We start from the raw sequence: 17,014 nt of genomic DNA on the forward strand, positions 1-17,014 counted from the left end.
GGTGTTCCAGCTGCATCCTCTGACTTTGCTCCAGGGTGGTTACAATCTGTGCCAACCTGTCTTGGGTATGTTGGTATGCCCCCAATACCTCTGCAATGACGTCCTGGGCTGCTGCATCTATCCAGTGCCCTACCCCCTGACCCACTGGGGCACTTGACCTTTCCCTGGCCCCCTGTGCCTGTGTCCCCTGTGCAGGTCTTGACATGCCACTAGTATTGGGTCCCTCGTCTTCCTGCATGTTGGGTGTGGGAGACTGCGGCCTCTGTTGCTGTGTTCCACCTGTTTGTGCCCTGGGTCCACTGGTGTGGGCACGCCTACCCTGGCCTGCTGGTCTTGACTGGGTGTTAGGGGTGACAGAGTTTTCCTGGGTGGGACTGCTGCATGGTGAGCATCCAGGGCTGTGTGAGGGGCCTGCTTGCTCATCAGTGTCCAGAGATCCTTCACCAGTGTCCTGTGATGTGCCTCTGTCTCCCTGGAATGCTGTGGCATCCCTTTTCCCCTCCATTAGGGTTGCATGGTTGGTGGAGCCTGTGGGGGACATAGAAATGTTTGTTACATATGCATGAGGGTTAGAGGTGGACTGTACTGTGCAATTTAGTACTGGTGTGCCTTTCAGTGGCCTTCAGGGGTGCCTTTGTGAGGTGGACATTGCATTTAGTGGCAGTGGTGGGGTTACATTGTGGTGGGGGTTATTATTCCATTGTGGGTACGTGCAGAGGTGGGTGTCTGTTCACAGCGGGAGTGATGTGGGCCTATTAGTGAGTTGTGGGTGATGCAGGGTGGTGGATGTGGTGGGTAATGGCTGGGAGGGGTGTGGGTCTAGGTGGGTGTGGGTGGGATGGGGTGGTGCATGCATTACAGGTATGGTGTATATGGGGTAAATGTAGACAACTTACCGGAGTCCATTCTTCCAGTGAGTCCAGTGAGTTCCTCTGGGTGCAGGATGGCGAGTACCTTCTCCTCCCAGTCGGTGTAGTTGGGTGGTGTGGGTGGCAGTCCTCCCCCAGTCTTCTGCACTGCGATGTGGTGTGTGGATGCCATGGCCTGGACCTACCCCCGCAGGTCGTTCCATCTCTTGCAGATGTCAGCCCCGGTGTGTGGATGGTGTCCCACTGCATTCACCCTGTTGACAGTGGTCTGCCACAGCTCCATTTTCCAGGCGATGGGTGTGTGCTGTACCTCGGAGCCGAATATTTGTGGCTCCACTTTTAAGATCTCGTCCACCATGGTCCTCAGCTCCCTTTCGGTGAAGCGTGGATTTTTTTTGGGGGGGGTATGGTGAGGGTGGTGGATGGCATCGGGCCTGGGGACGGTGTTTGGGTGCTCCAGTGTGGGTCGCTATGCGTGTCCTGTCTACTGGCGTTCTCGGTGTGGCTCTGGTGCTCTCCGACTTCTGGTCCTGGTTTCCTTGCAAGGGATTGTGGGGTGTGTCTGGGGGTGTTTTATGGTGTTCAGGATGTGTGTCAGGTGTGTGGGTGCTAAGCCTAGCCAATGTGTGCACTGGTTGCTGTTGGGCCCACTTGCCGCCCGTGGCGGTCGCAGCCGCCAATGGTCGTCCAGCCTCCAATGTCCGCCGAGGTGATTTGTGCATCAATATTTGGAGGGCGGGATGTGGGTGGGCTTGGCGGTGGCGGTGTGGGGTGGGCCGGGATTCCCGCCGACAGGGTCCTGGCGGGGAGTGATGGTGTGGGAATGTTTGGCGGGTTGGATTTTTTGTTCATTATATGGCGGGTTTCCATTCACCGCCGCCGGCGGAATTCTGTTCACCGCTGCCACGGCGGTCGGTGGTCTTTCCCGCCATGTTCAAAATGACTGCCTAAGTGTGTCTTCCTGAACTGGTAATGCAAGCTTTCTGATATAACCCAAGCACAATGGGTGATCTTTCCTGCTATTGGTGCATTTCCTATTTGTTTTTGGGAATCAAAGTGTTGTTAAGGATAAAAGAGCTTATTTATGGGAAATTGGCGTAGGGCAGAACCGGAGGTCTTCTTGCTGTGCTGCCCTATGGCAGTGTGAACGGGTAGGAATGCACTGTATTTATGCAATAGTGTGCATTCCTGTCAATTCCCCCTGACCTGGTGTGCAATCGGCTACCTAGCATCAACACAGGCACCCTTGCACTATGGTGCAAGAGTGTCTTCGTTGCATGCAGGATTGTTTTTGTGTAGGAAGTGGCACCTTTCTTGCACGAAAACAATCCTGAGAACCATTTTCCTTGTTCTATGTGTGCTGCAGAATGTAGTCTACATGAAAAGAGGAAAAATAAAAATATTTTTCCTCGTTACGCCACCCCTGGGGAGGCGTAAGGTTGTAGTGCTTCCCACGGTTTATGTGATAAAGTAAATCTGGGGCATCAGCAAAATCCATGGGTGCTGTGTGGGAACACCAACCGCAGCGCTCATGGGATACCTCTCTGGTGTGCAGGGTAAGGCAACGCAGTGACTTGCACTGCTTTGTCTTACTCCATACTTATGAGGTAATCCAAAGCCACGCAAAGTGGGTTTGCATGGCCTCATAGATATGGTTGATAGGTTTGCGCCACCGGACCATCTCAAAAAGTGCTTCGGTGGCTCAATCCCCTCATAAATAAGCCCAAAGTGTCTGTAGCTGTGGAGTTCAAGTAAACTAATTAAGACGTAAGGAAAGTAGTCAGATTTCCTTGGTTGCAAGAGTCTGTCTATACTAAGCCTGTGCTAGTCATACGAGGAGACCCTATCTATCCAGAATTATTAATCTACCAACCTTAGTAGTAAGTCAAAAACCTGATTAACATTTCCATGATACTATAAAACCAAATGAATGTATCCCAAAATTCTTGTTAGTTTATATCCAACACCTCATACAAAAATGACAATAACATACAAAAAAGGCCTCTATTTCATTCCCTCATTCACACATACTCAGTTGAAGCCATATCATTATTTTCAGTGGGGTATAATACATATTTACAATCGTACGTAGAAAATAAAAGTCATATCTAGGATGCTGCGAAGATCGTAATGAAGTAAAAATCCTCCTAGTAAAATTAGAAAACCATGGTGTATGATTGAGTCACCGAACAATGTCTGTTGAAAAGTGCTGTAAAAAAGAGGAATGTTGAAAAAATACTTCAGGCATTTGGTTGTGTATAGCTATTGTTATGCATGAGACTCCATTGAAAATGGATTTCTTGTTTTCGCAATAGCTTAAATTTGCATAAAAATATCAACCCTAAAAGTATACCTATTTTGGGTTCCTGAAGGCAAGTTTCCTATAAATCTGTCAAGCAAGGACCAACAAATCTAGGGGTCACAAAAGTGACATTTCCCACTTTATCTGACATTGGCTTTACTTCTAAGACCATGAACAGGGCCACTGGTATTATGCAGCAGGCGAGGACCAAAGTATGTAAGGGTTGATTAAATGATGTGGCAAGAAAATGCAAATTATGTGGACTAATATGGCACATTTTTAAGTAGTACTACCTCACTTTTTTATATTTCTGCACACTTTAACACAGTATGGGCAGAGGTTTCACCTCCTTAATATAAGTTTAACACCTAAATACAGCAATCAGTAACTGAAAGGTGACCTACCTCTGCACAACAAAAGGCGAGTCACAGCGCAGCAACATTATGGAAACATTTTCAGCAACGTTTGGCTCTTTTAAATTAGAAACACTTTCTTGTTAAAATCATCAAACTATGCAGAAGATTATGGATTATATGCCATGCATGGCAAATACCTAATTATGGTGAAAATGCAACAATTGCTGGATTGCAAATTGAAATTGGCCTGGAACATAATGTTTAAAAAATCTGAAATTCACTGGAAACAAACACAAAGTGATGTAATGGTTACAAAACAAAATCTAAAAATGTATGAAATTTGGCAGTCAACTAACCATTGTTTTGCCCCTCTCACAAACTGCTTATAACCTCACCTGTTACATCACTCTTGACATATTAAATGATACAATTGATGATATTACTGATTCCATCTTAAATGGCATCACTGATGATATATAACATACCAACAGAACTCCTGCCATGAAACCATCCTGCAGACTGTCTCAGCGGTTGTGCTGCAACCCCAGTAGGAGAAACAAGTACATAAATCCAAAATGAGCATCTGAGAAGACACAAAATTACAGCACACTCCCACTAGTGTATGTAGTAACATTTGTTATTCATGGGTGGGATGCATAGCACCCCATGTGTTTCGACTCATCGCCTCGATCACATGAACAACATTTCACTACATGCACTACTGGGAGTGTGCTACATTTTGTTTATGGCTGTGTTGACACCTGTTGCCTATATATATATATATATATATATATATATATAAATCTATAACTATATTAATAAGTCTACCACATACACACACACAGACACACACACACATATCTATCTAACTAGCTATCTATCTAGCTATCTATCTATCCATCCATCCGTCTAGACATATTGTAGTCGCAATTGCAAAGTGAGGAAAGGGGCCGTGATTCAGGGGAGGCAAAACCTGGAGTTACTCGTGGTGCCCTTCCTCTTTTCATTAACAAACAGTAATAAATAGCATATTAGTCTCTGCTCATCTGCATGTGTAGTTTATGCCATGCATGTTCATGAGCAGAAGATATAAACCAATGTATATGAAAATAACCAGAGCACAAAGAGGCAAATTATTTTTGTGCACCCCTGCTGTTTTCTCCTAAAGTAGTTTTAGAATGGGATCAGTGAGACAATATGCATTTTCTTCTTAGGTTGCTTACACTGTACTGTGGTAATAATATGGAATTTTACCATTGCTCTGTAATAAAAAAAATATTAATACTGAACCATTATTTATTAGTAAAAATTTTCTAAAATGCATATCTTACTGAGCAGCATTTAATTTCAATTGTATATGTATGTTTTTGTGTGTGTAGAAAAAATTACACTTTCTAGAAATATTCTCTCAATGCTTCAGGCTCGCTGAAATGTGGAGTCAGTGGTAGTAACGGATGCTAGTTGACTACTGAAACATTAAGGGGTATATTTAAGAAGAGTGGCACCACACACAGTGCAGTGCCACTTTTCTTGCAGCCTTTAGCACCCCCCACCATGTGTGCGTTGTATTGAAAATACAGCACACCATGCATGGCACAGGGTAGGGGGCAATAGTGTCATTTTACACTATTGATGTACTCTGCAGGAGTAGCGCCACCATTTTGGAGCTACTCCTCCAGAGTACAAGGGGGGGCATTGTATTCAATGAAAGCCCCCCTTTTAACGCCTGCTCAGAGCAGGCATTACAAGTGCCAATAAAAATGATGCAGGAAAATTTGTTAGATTTCCTTGTGCATTTTTTCAGCCCCCCCCCCCCCCTAATGGGGGAACGCCCCCTTTGCATACATTATGCCTGGCGCAGGGCTAATGTATCACAAAGGGTTACAAAGTGGTGCAATGCATACAATGCACCACTTTGTAAATATGGAGTGGCATTTTCAGCCTTCTTACGCCACATTAACATAAAACAAATGACCCTTATGTAGCGTTAGAATGGCGCTAGGGGCTCTTAGACATGTCCCTTAGCAAATCTTGTGAACCATTTACAGTCAAACCACAGCACGTCATTACCTGTGATCTTTTCTGCGGTTTTAAGAAACGGCTCACCAAGCAAGGTGCCTATTTGTGTTGGGATTTGCCATGGGTTTGACATCTGAAAACCCATGGTGAGTCACGCAGCGCTTCATGCATGCTTGACTTTTACATCACGGAAAAAAAGCCCACTGCGCTGGAAATGTTTCTTCTATTGTGCGGATGAAGAGAAAACAAATCTATTAGAGCAGAGAGCATGAGACATGGATGTGTTATATTTGTCAGGATATAATTTGGAGATGACGCTCAAAACGTTAGATTTTGAGAGATAGTTGACAGGGTTCGTAACAGCTATTATAAATCACGGTATTAAAATATATTTGGGTGCTACGTGAACATTTATAATTTTATTGATCGATGTATTATGTATGGACGTCATACCCCTAGCTTTTATCTTGCGACCCCTGAACTGCTTTTGCGACCCCTGGTCTCAGAGGTCACAAAAGCAGAGACAGAAATAGAAGGAAAACGAAGCACAATCTGCCCTGTTTACATTGTGCTGCTCGACTATTAATATGAGTTTTAATTCTAATGTACATGCTTCAGAATGTTATCTATGTGCAAACAGATAACATTTCGAAGTGTGTACAGTGCACACTCATGAGAAATAAAATGTTGGTTTCCTGTTGGCTTATAACAGAAAACCTATTTCACTTTATGGGTGCCAACAGCAGCAGGTATGTTTTCGCTTTCCAAGCTGCTGCTGAATGGGCATGTGCCTTTTCAAAGCCTCTGCCTCCAGAGGAGGCGAGAAATATAGTTACCAGGGCAGCAGTCCTGGCATATGATGGCTGCACTCATAGCATATCATGGCACTATCTCAAGTAATATACATTTTCAGCATAAACATAGATTTGTAACTGTTTTGGAAACCTGTAGTATTTTTATTACCTTTTATTGAATGTTTATTTTTTCTCATAGTGTTTCTATTTTTAGCTCAGCGGTGTCACAACATTAGTTCATTATATAAAACATTGTTGGGGTCAAAAGACCATATGATGTCACGTCCTGTGATGTCATTACTAGATGAAAATGTAAACCATGCCTCTTCCGCTACTCCTGGCATTTTGGTGAATGGACGTTCATGGCTTACATACAATGGCCCGTATTTATACTTTTTTTAGCGCCGCATTTGCGCCGCTTTTTGGCGCAAAACGGGGCAAACCTACAAAATACAATGGCATTTTGCAAGTTTGCGCCGTTTTTGCGTCAAAAAACGACGCAAATGCGGCGCAAAAAAAGTATAAATACGGAAGTTTCCCCATTGAGTAGCGTGTGCCGTGCGTACCTTGAAATGTAAGCAGGTTTTGCCTTTGACACGCTGTTACTGATTACCACCCTCGGTTCCCGCTGAGAGAAACATGTCTGTGTGCATTTAGCCGTCCCAGAATCCCTGCAAATAACATTAGGCTGAACCAAGCCTTTGCGCAGCAGTATGCTCACCTCTGTCTCGGTCGTCATAAATCACACAGTCACTCAAGCAGTCACTTCCTCGAGGTGTTTCTAGTAGCCAAGATACATATGTCTGAAACAGCAACACCGGATTCTTCAATGCAATTCGGTAAAATAAGCAATCTGTATGCTGAAGCCAGCCTGAATGCAAGCCCCCAACACCGGAGGTCAAAGGATGTATGCATCGAAGAATGAACTCGGTTGTGGTGCAGGCCTTTGGCTTTCGGTAGATACCAATACATGAATCTATATGTTTATTAGTGAGTATGCGTAAGTGTCTGTATTTGTAATAAAACATGGCTTCATTAAAGTATAATAGAAAGTATGCTCATGCGCAAAAATAAATGAAAAATAACACACGACAATTCAGTGGTAAATCTCACGTGTGTACAGATTAACCACAATCTGTAAAACATTGTCTAGCACTACGCATCGTCTGATATTTTCTTAAATATGAGATTGGATGTGTGAGCGGTACACTACTGAATCAAAGATACGCTGAAGTCAGCGATACCCGTATTTATACTTTTTTTAGCGCCGCATTTGCGCCGCTTTTTGACGCAAAACGGCGCAAACCTACAAAATACAATGGCATTTTGCAAGTTTGCGCCGTTTTTGCGTCAAAAAACGACGCAAATGCGGCGCAAAAAAGTATAAATACGGGCACTTAATAAGATAACCAGCACGTCTGACATTTAGAAGTTCAATCCTACAACCATTTTGCATTTTCTGACTAAATACTCTAGTACAGGAAGGACTGCAGGTTCTTCAAACTCGCGCCATGAGACCATCAATGCTAGAAAACAACACATAACACTGCTTATTTCCTATTTACCTGCTCCTTGTACTGCAAGAGAGTATCAATTCTAGGTAGATGTGTATATTTCAATCCTGACCTGTAGGGGGCAGCATGTCGGGAATCATCCTCACTAGGAATGTGAGGTGGTGTGTATAATACGTTATAAATCATCAAGGATAAAGTCTCAATGTACACTTACATTAGACAAATGAGCGAGTTCAATTTCCACCACAGAATCCGTCGTTTTGGGCTCCGGTCTAATAGTTACCACGATAATTCTGGAATTCACGACAGTAAAATTTCTGTAAGAAAGGTAACACAGGGAAACTGGTTACTGTCAAAAAAAGCGAATGACGAAGCCATTTAGTGGATAAATTGGTACGGCTATCTTGTACATATTTCAAGAAATGAAAAATGAAGCCGCAGAATCAGTTCTTTGTGTAGGTTAATGAAATTCCCAGTGTTACAACCTGTCCCAGACACAAAAAAGATGAGATAACACCAGCGCTGACAGGACTGTCTTTCCTTAAGTATGATTCACTGATTAGAAAGACAGAGTGACAACTCGAACCGTCAGGCAATCTTTAAATGGATATCAGTCATTTATCTCAAGGTGAGTCCAGGAGGCTTATTTTGTTGGAGGCAGAACATTTCTCCTTTTTAAAGGGCAGCCTTGGCCTTTTTTTTACGACTGGCAACTTAACAAAGACTGAGATAAATGATTGCATCGCAAGATGCCACAACACTGATTACTAGACAAACAGTTCTTAATTTCCGACAGCCTACCGCTGCTCCTAATCGGAATGCTGTGCAATAGAAAGTACAAAATGCACCACCCACTACTAGAATTGTAAGCGAGTTTATGATCAGATTACACTTTTTGTACATTTTTAGGAATTTATTTAGTTTTGCTGTAATATTTTCCTGCTCCTTTCTAAGGTTTGGTTCCGTTGTTTGGACGTGTGCGATCTATGGCTTTATTTGTTAAGCATGTGAGTGGACAAGTGTCTTTGTAAAGGTCAGTGTAGAAGGTCGTATGGCATGTTTATTCTTCAAAGTTGTGTACAATATTCCAAAGTTCGTAAGGTGTCACTTTTTGCTTATAACCAGTTACTTTCAGCTTTGCCGACTTGAAAAAAAATGGAAAGCAATGACTGAGGTGGTCATTCTGAGTCTTTCACCCGCCAAACTCAACTTGCCACCTGACCGCTAGTGCCGCCAGGACATCGTCAACCCTATTCCAAGTTCACCTCAGGGCCAGCAGAAACAGTGTTTCCGCCTGCCGGCCTTGCAGTGAAGAGGGCCTTAACATTGAAGCCGGCTTGGAATCGAGCCGGCTCCAATGGGGTGGTGCAGCGGGTGCAGCAGGACCTGTTGCGCATTTCACTACCCGTAATTCGGGCAGTGAAATTGCGCGATGGGGCTGTGCATGGGGGCCACTGGGGTCCCATGCCAAGTGCATGGGCAGTGCAGGGGCCCCCAGGGCCCTGGGCACCCCATTCCTCCAGCTTTACCACAGCAGTGTAATCCACATCGAAAGGCTGGCGGAATGGGACCTGTAATCCAGAGGGCAGTGGCGGTATCAGCGGTTTGACTGCAGCAGTTCAGCCTCAGTCAGAATGTGGCAGATCACACAGCCACTACTGCAGTGGTCCGATAGCCACTCTGAGTCTAGTGGTCTACCAGAATCACCCCCTGAGTCTGGTGTATAGGAGATGGGACTTTTCAAAGTCAAAGCCATTGGATTTGACAGTGCTTGTTGTTAGTGGCCTACATGTGCATGGATCAAGATGTGCACAAATGTTTGTTGGCCTTCTAGCTACTGGTCTTCTACTATAGAAAACCTATTCTACGATGGGTAACAATACACATACACATGTGTTGGGACCTATGTCATGTCGCTTGTGCACACTTGTGTCATGACAACTGTGAGCAGATTCATCATGAGGCATAGTGGCTATTTTTAATTTACTATTTTAGCAAGACTGAAGGATATATTTCATCCAATCGAACACTGTAAGACCAAAATGATCCATGGTGGGAAAGACATAAGAATAGGGAGGAAAGTCCTTGAACAAGAGAAAACACTTGTTTGTGTGCACCTATTTATATGATATCTCTATAGCTCAAACATAGCCAAAAGACAACAGAGTGCTGAACATGGGCAAAGACAAGCACAAAGTCAACAAGAAAGAGTAGAGGAAGATGGGTTTTGGATAGTTAGTGCATTGTGATGTAGTGTTCTTTAAAAAAAGAGGTGAGGGTTCAAGACTTTCCTAAATTGGAGCCTATACTGAGATGATCATGATGGATCTGAGGATGTTGTTCCAGATCGAGGGTGCACAGATGAAAAAAGGCTGCTGTCCTGTTTTTTAGTTATTTATTATTTTTTACCATTCTTAGTAGGCAGTCTGATAGTGTCCTGGATGAGTGTGTGCTAAGAGCTACCAGAGATGGCGAGTTTGTCTGCAAGATAATCAGGGTGCTTTTTTTGAAAGGTTTGTAAATGATACAGCTAGAAGATGAAGTAGGCCCACAAACTGAGTCAATGGAGTTCTATCAGAATGGGGGTGATGTGATTAGACTTCTTCAGGCCCTGGACCAAACATACTGCAACATTTAGGATGCCCTAAGCATTGCTAGTATGGAGTCTCGAAGGCCATGGAGATTGGCAGTTTTTACCATCCAGATGAAAGAGTAAAAGGGTTTGAGCAGCAGTTCTGAAGTCACTTTCAAGAAGAAATGGTTTGACTTTCTTTAAAAGAAAAAATTGTTACAAGACCATCTACTCAAGGAAAACAACACAGCCATCCAAGCATAAGCGATGGTCTGACCCAAAGCCTTCTGTATCTGTTATAAATCGAAAACAGTAGGTTTGTCTATCAACAGATAAAGCTGTCTGCCGCTCAGATCTAAAAAGGAACCCTCCCAACATTAGTGGCCAGGAAACAAGCTCTTATCCCTCTGTATTTGTTCAGTAGGTCACTTTCTTCTGACCAACAGAAGTGGTATGGGTGTTATGACCTACAAATCTGAATTCTATGGAAATTGATTTGTCACTTGAATGGAGGCATGCTTAAGTGTTTGTGGCAGCTTGTGGGCATTTTGGATTTTTAGAACGTTCAAGACATTACTAGAATTATTGGAAGGTGTTATTTCTTTTAGTATGGCATTCAATATAACTTAGCCTTGTTTATTGTGAAACAAATAGTTTTAAATGCTTTTCAACATTTGTAAGAACAGTTTCTAAGATGATAGTTTTTCATTAGTACATAAAAATGTTTAGGTACATGGCAGAGGTCTTCAATCAGTGTCCCCCAGGGGGGTCGTGGAGTCATGAGTAGGGAGGGTGCACATTCCCCAGCCTCACGTCTGCCTGGAGTCTAAAACATCTTCGTTTTGGAAAAAGACAATAGTTAATTGCCATAGTTTAAAAAGCTTCAGCTGAACTGTCATTCAGTGAGTCTCCTGTTCAGAGAAACCTAGGGAGGGAAAGACAGCTGAACAAGTCTTCCTGCCAGGGTGCCTGCTTGCCGATAATCTGAAAATGTAAGGGTGATATGTAAATGTAAAGAATGCTTGGGTGGCTGTACTGTTCTTTAATTGATCTAATCTCTGGAAGCTTTGTGATGACAAAGATTTATTCTATTTGAGTGGTAGTGAAAAGAGTTAACAACTGAGCTATGAAGTGATTGCTTTTAATTGTAATTGTATTTCCATAGCACTTACTACCCTTGATGAGGTGTTGAAGGGACAATTATGTAAAAAAAAAGTATTATGTTTGGTCTGGGTATTACTAAAATCTATATTTTGGAAGCATAATTTTAATATAAAACCTTTTGGACATTTTGTAGCAGTCTATGCTTTACTGTGGGTAATGCAAATATAAATGAATGACTTACATATTCACAGTGCTTTCTGCCACAAGCTGTGAGATTGTAGCACTAAAATTACACAAGTCACTACTCTCCACTGTAACAACCATTCTTTATTTATGTAGCCCTCTGGTTACACACAGACCTCTGTAGTCCATTTCCTGATAGAGGTTTCATAATGTACCTTAGTGCATTTCCCACTGAGTAACAACTTTTGTAATTTATTTTTCATTTAAGCTGCCCGTTATTTTATGTGTAGCTACCTGGCATTGAAAGACCTAAAAACTGAAGACAACAACAGCAGCAAGCTATCCAGGAGTACATTTTTGCTAAAATAAAATTGACTCTTTTCATAATGCTAAAAATAAAAACCTTTTTAGAAAAAAAGTGTGAAAGATGATGAAGAGACTTTTTGTTTGAGCTGTGTTGTAATCCTCTGACACAGAGCTACAGTCACCCTGTTGGTTTGCTAAACACTGTTTAATATTATTTCCTCACTGCAAAAATAATTTGCATGGGAATTAGGGGCACTTATGGTTGCCGATGACGATGAGTACCAGGTTTTGTAATTTTTTTTGTCAGGGGGGCTCCTCACGCCTACAAACTTTTTAACAGGGGAGTCTTGGCATCAAAAAGTTTGAAGACCTCTGTTATATGGTTTTACAGCATTCGAACCACCAGCCCCACTAACAACAGCAATCCAAAAACAACAACAACAACAATAGTAGTAATAATAATAATAATAATAATAATAATAATAATAATAATAATAACAATAATAATAAATAAGACCAGACCAACTGTTTGTAATTGAAATGGCCAGATAAGCATATCCTAACTAAATCATATTTTCAATTCTACTGGTGCTGGGTGCCAAAGAAGTTGGCGGAAGACCACATTTTAAAACTTTTGATGATTGCCATTTTTATAGTCAGTCGTTTTTTCCCATCAAATGGAAACTTGGCCATGCACTGTAGAGAGTCTCTAGAGACATACTATGATCTGTGAAGTTGTACCCAGTATTTTATACATATACAAGTCAAATGGGAGAGCTACCAGTTAAACACAGCTTGTGGGTTTTTTGAATATTTTAAAAGTGATAGTGGTAATTACAGATGGGCACAACTGATGCAGCAGTGAAGTTCAGAACTGCAATGTTCCAGATCAGCTTACTGTATAAGGCAAGGTGTGGTAGTTCAAGATTTGTAATGGAGAGGTGTCAGATGTATGCGCTCACAGAATTGAATGACTGAACCAGGTAAAGTTGAATGAGAGGAAAATTAATCTCCCATCCTATTATAGGATAGATGATATCAAGATAATACAATATTTCTGCATAGGACCATGAAAACTTGCTGAACAGTCCAAAGGCATGTGGCTGGTCATGAAGTAATGGATGACACGGAAGATAAAAAAGCTTGAGCTCAAAATGGAAGAAGATCAAACCACTACATCATATAAAAACAGTGAAATGTCTACCAATCACCAGAAAGATAAAAAATAGAAGTGTTCATGAAAACAAAATTAGGGTAGGGGAAGACAGTGGAGCAACTCAAAAAGTGCTGTTAAGTCCCTGAGCTAGAACGGTAAACTTGTTTGCTAACACCCACTCAAAAACACAAAGAGCAATTTGTTGCCATTTTCTAATATTCTGTGCTATAGCAAAAATACTCCTCATTGACACACCCTTACAAAGATGTAGTTTAAATTTAACAATCACATCAAGTGCTACAGTGATGTGGTGAACTACTTAAAAAAGTACTTGACCTCAAACCACAGAATTCTGCTTATATTTGCCATCATTTTAGCATTGAAAGAGAGCAGTAAGCTACAATGTGCGCTCTGCGTTACCTCAACATCACACAGATGAATTTGTGTATTTATTTTACAGGGCTCCTAAAATTCGAATTGTTAGTGAATGGTATAAGTTCCATTTTAAGGAGAGAAGCTGCATACACACACAATATCGCAGAATTATAATTTTTTGGGAGAATCTGATGAAGGTGACTCATTCAGTCTCTAACAGTCACATGGATGACATTAGCAACACTTGTGTTCAGGTGGATCCTGGCTTTAATTTGACCTGGCAAGGCAGAATCCTGAAATACAGGCCTTCTGTGGTAGAATCATGGGACTGCTGTTTTATTCCTCACACAAACCCATGGTAAGATTCTGGGGGCTGTCTTGGGAGTCAAAGAGAACAAGAGGTAGGAATAATGCTATCTCCCTTTTTATTACCAGTTGCACCCCCTTTTATTAATTGTAGCTTTAGCTTTCTGGCTTTCTGGAATATGATTCATAGACTTTAGCAGGCCATAGGCCTTCTAGTTTCATTCCGCCCATAGTTTTTTTTTTTTTGTGACAGCCATGGATGGAAGTCAATGCTCAGAAAACCAAGTTTATGGCTTATAATTGTTACAAGAAATTTAGGGGGAAGATCAGTTTGGAGGAGAATTCAACTATCTGGGAATAAGGGGTACTGGTTCAATTACTGACCACAAATTACAAATAGCTTTCATCTTATTAAGTACTGGGCTTCAGTCATCTTTAGATTTGCCAAGGGTACAGCCCCCTACCAAATTTCCCCCACTATAGAAATTTACAAAACTCAAGCTACCAATGCCACTCTATATGGCGCAGTGCTTTGGGGGTATTGTGATGTGGCAGATATAGGGTTAGAAGAGAACAAATCCATTAGGTAAATATGTAATTTACAGTTGAGTTACCCCATAATGCCCCCATAGTTGGATATTGCACTTAAGCCTTATTTAGAGCTTGTAAAATGAAAGCCCATTTTGTACTGACCCACGTATGGCATTTGAAGAGTTGAAATCATATACAGAGCCACTCAGTGACATTGTTAGTCACTCTTGGACTTTGAGTATCCACTGGTTGACCTATGTTAAGAGGTCCTTTCTTGATCTTGGACTGAGAGAGAGCTGCAACAGCCCATCACCTGTTCGCCCTGTTTCAGTTACTAGTGTGAAGGTCAGGTACTAGGAACAGTTCATGGAGAAAATGGAATCTTCAGCTTCACCTGGTCACCAGACTCAAGCATCTCTACACAAAAATCGGTATTCAAATATGAGGAATTTTCATATTATAATAATTTTCCATTTTTAAGAAGTTTGCATGTGAAATTCGGATATGATCTTTTGTCAACAGCCTCTGGTACATTTTCTTGGTCATCTTCTGTTATCAAGTTTAAACTGTGACCACAGAAGATTATGAGGAACATGTGTTGTGTTTTTGTCCTGTTTATTCCAAACTTAGATCCATAAGGGTTGCACCACTATATCAGTTGCTGGGTTTAAGGGAATCACACAAATGCTTTTAGGGGATACAAAACTAATATTAGTATGCATATAGTGTTTCAAATGTTTTTTATGCATCATGGCAGACAAAATCTAAAAGACTGTGAACGGGCAACCCATCATTTGCTTAAAAGTTGCCCTTTTGTATGTGTTGTGATCCAGGTCCCTGGTTTTTAGAGTTTTTAAGCTTAGCTTGCTGGTGTATTACTTTGTAAGGAAGTCTCTATTGAAATATATATATATATACATATATACCTTTGTACTTTGTTGATGGATTTTATTTTCCCACCTAACAGTAAAAGAAAGGTCCATTGAGGAGTGCTGCAGTGGTTGTCTCCAACCCAGTATTAACTGAACTCTAGTAAGTGTCATGAAGAGGCATAATAAACCAGAGCAACTCCTTTCTGGGGGCCTGAATCACAAAGGTAAACTATAATTGTTTTTCTAATTGACAATTTTTTGCTGTTCACAAACAGATTTTATGAGTAGTATCTTTACGACTGGCACAGTCTTTATCTCCAAACTGACTCATGGGTGCAGAGGCAGAAAGCCCACTAGGTACCAAGGATAATATTTTTTTACTGCTTTCAGTAGAAGGGTGGTCAGTCTAGACTTTGGTCCAAGCCCCCATCCCCATAATGACCCCAACTGTCTGCTTGCCCTCCACAGGCAGATAGGAGGTCTTTACCTCCAATCTGACCCCCCGGTGGAGGAGGGTGTGGCAGAAAGCCCACTAGAAACCAGAAACTATTTCATGAGTAAAAGGAGTGGGGGTGGCCCACATATTGTGCTGAATCCCCCGAACTCAAAATGACTCCAATAGTCTTTATAGGAGGTATTTATCCCCAATCTGCTCTCCCCAGGCAGGGGCCGTAACCCACTAGACACCAGGGATTTATTTCTGTACTGGGGGGACAGAAAAAAATATGTGCTCATTTTGAACTATGGGCAAGGTGAAATGCTCGCATGAGCCTCAACCACCCCCTTTTTTATTTTTTGGACCTATTTTTCCCCTGATGGCTAGTGGCTTCTCTGTCCCTGGGGGCAGATTTTCTGTAAATACCCTCACTCCATCTCCTGGCAGAGCAGAAAGCCTGACTGAAGCACCCATTCTAGGGTAGGTGGGGCACATGCTAATGCCTAGGTGAGCCCCTCCCTTTTTTTACGTTGTTGCCTATTTCACCCTGGGATATAGAGACCTTTCTGTCTCCCAAGGAGTAGATTTTGGGGAAACAGTCCATCCCAGGGGAAGCAAGAAGACTGAGGGGGTGATTACAACCTCAGCGGTCTGCCTTGCAGACCGCCGACATTGCGGGAGCCAGAATACCGCCAGTGCTGGCGGTATGGCTGGCTCCCTATTATGACTTTTCCGCTGGGCCAGCGGACGGTAACATAGTTACCGTCCGCTGGCCCAGCGGAAAAGTCACATCAACATTGCCGTCGGCTCGTAATAGAGCCGGCGGCAATGCTGATGTGCAGCGGGTGCAGTAGCACCCGTCGCGCATTTCACTGCCTGAAATTCGGGCAGTGAAATACGCAACAGGGCTCTGCCTGGGGGCCCCTGCACTGCCCATGCCAAGTGCCTGGGCAGTGCAGGGTCCCCCAGGAGCCCCATGAGTCCCCTTACTGCCAACCTCTTCCTGGCGGTGCAAACCGCCAGAAACAGGCTGGCGGTAGGGGAGTCATAACCCTGGCGGATTATCACCACGGGGGCTAAAGTGGCGGGATACCGCCGGCCCCGGCGGTGCGACCGCGGCGCTACCGCCATGGTCCAAATACACCAGGAGGCACTGTCAGCCTGTTGGCGGTGCTCCCGTCGTTTTGGCCCTGGCGGTCAAAGACCACCAGGGTCATAATGACCACCTGAGTCACCTGTTCTTGGGTGGGAACATGGCACGATGCCTAGGTGAGCTGGTGTCTAGTGGTCTTTCTCTCTCCTGGGAGAAGATTTGGGGA

General features: G+C 42.8%; 1 protein-coding gene across 14 annotated transcripts in view; it reads right to left on the reverse strand.

The window, feature by feature from the left end:
- Positions 1-17,014, reverse strand: part of ADGRB3 (adhesion G protein-coupled receptor B3) — a 1,499,072-nt gene that overhangs the window by 562,405 nt on the left and 919,653 nt on the right. For all 14 annotated transcript variants that reach the window (XM_069235737.1, XM_069235727.1, XM_069235726.1 and 11 more), the window contains one exon: positions 8,069-8,171. In XM_069235737.1, the coding sequence (XP_069091838.1) occupies positions 8,069-8,171 (103 nt within the window). The remainder of the gene's footprint in view (positions 1-8,068; positions 8,172-17,014) is intronic.

This window comes from Pleurodeles waltl, chromosome 5 (assembly GCF_031143425.1).
Source record: "Pleurodeles waltl isolate 20211129_DDA chromosome 5, aPleWal1.hap1.20221129, whole genome shotgun sequence".
NCBI classification, from domain to species: domain Eukaryota; kingdom Metazoa; phylum Chordata; class Amphibia; order Caudata; family Salamandridae; genus Pleurodeles; species Pleurodeles waltl.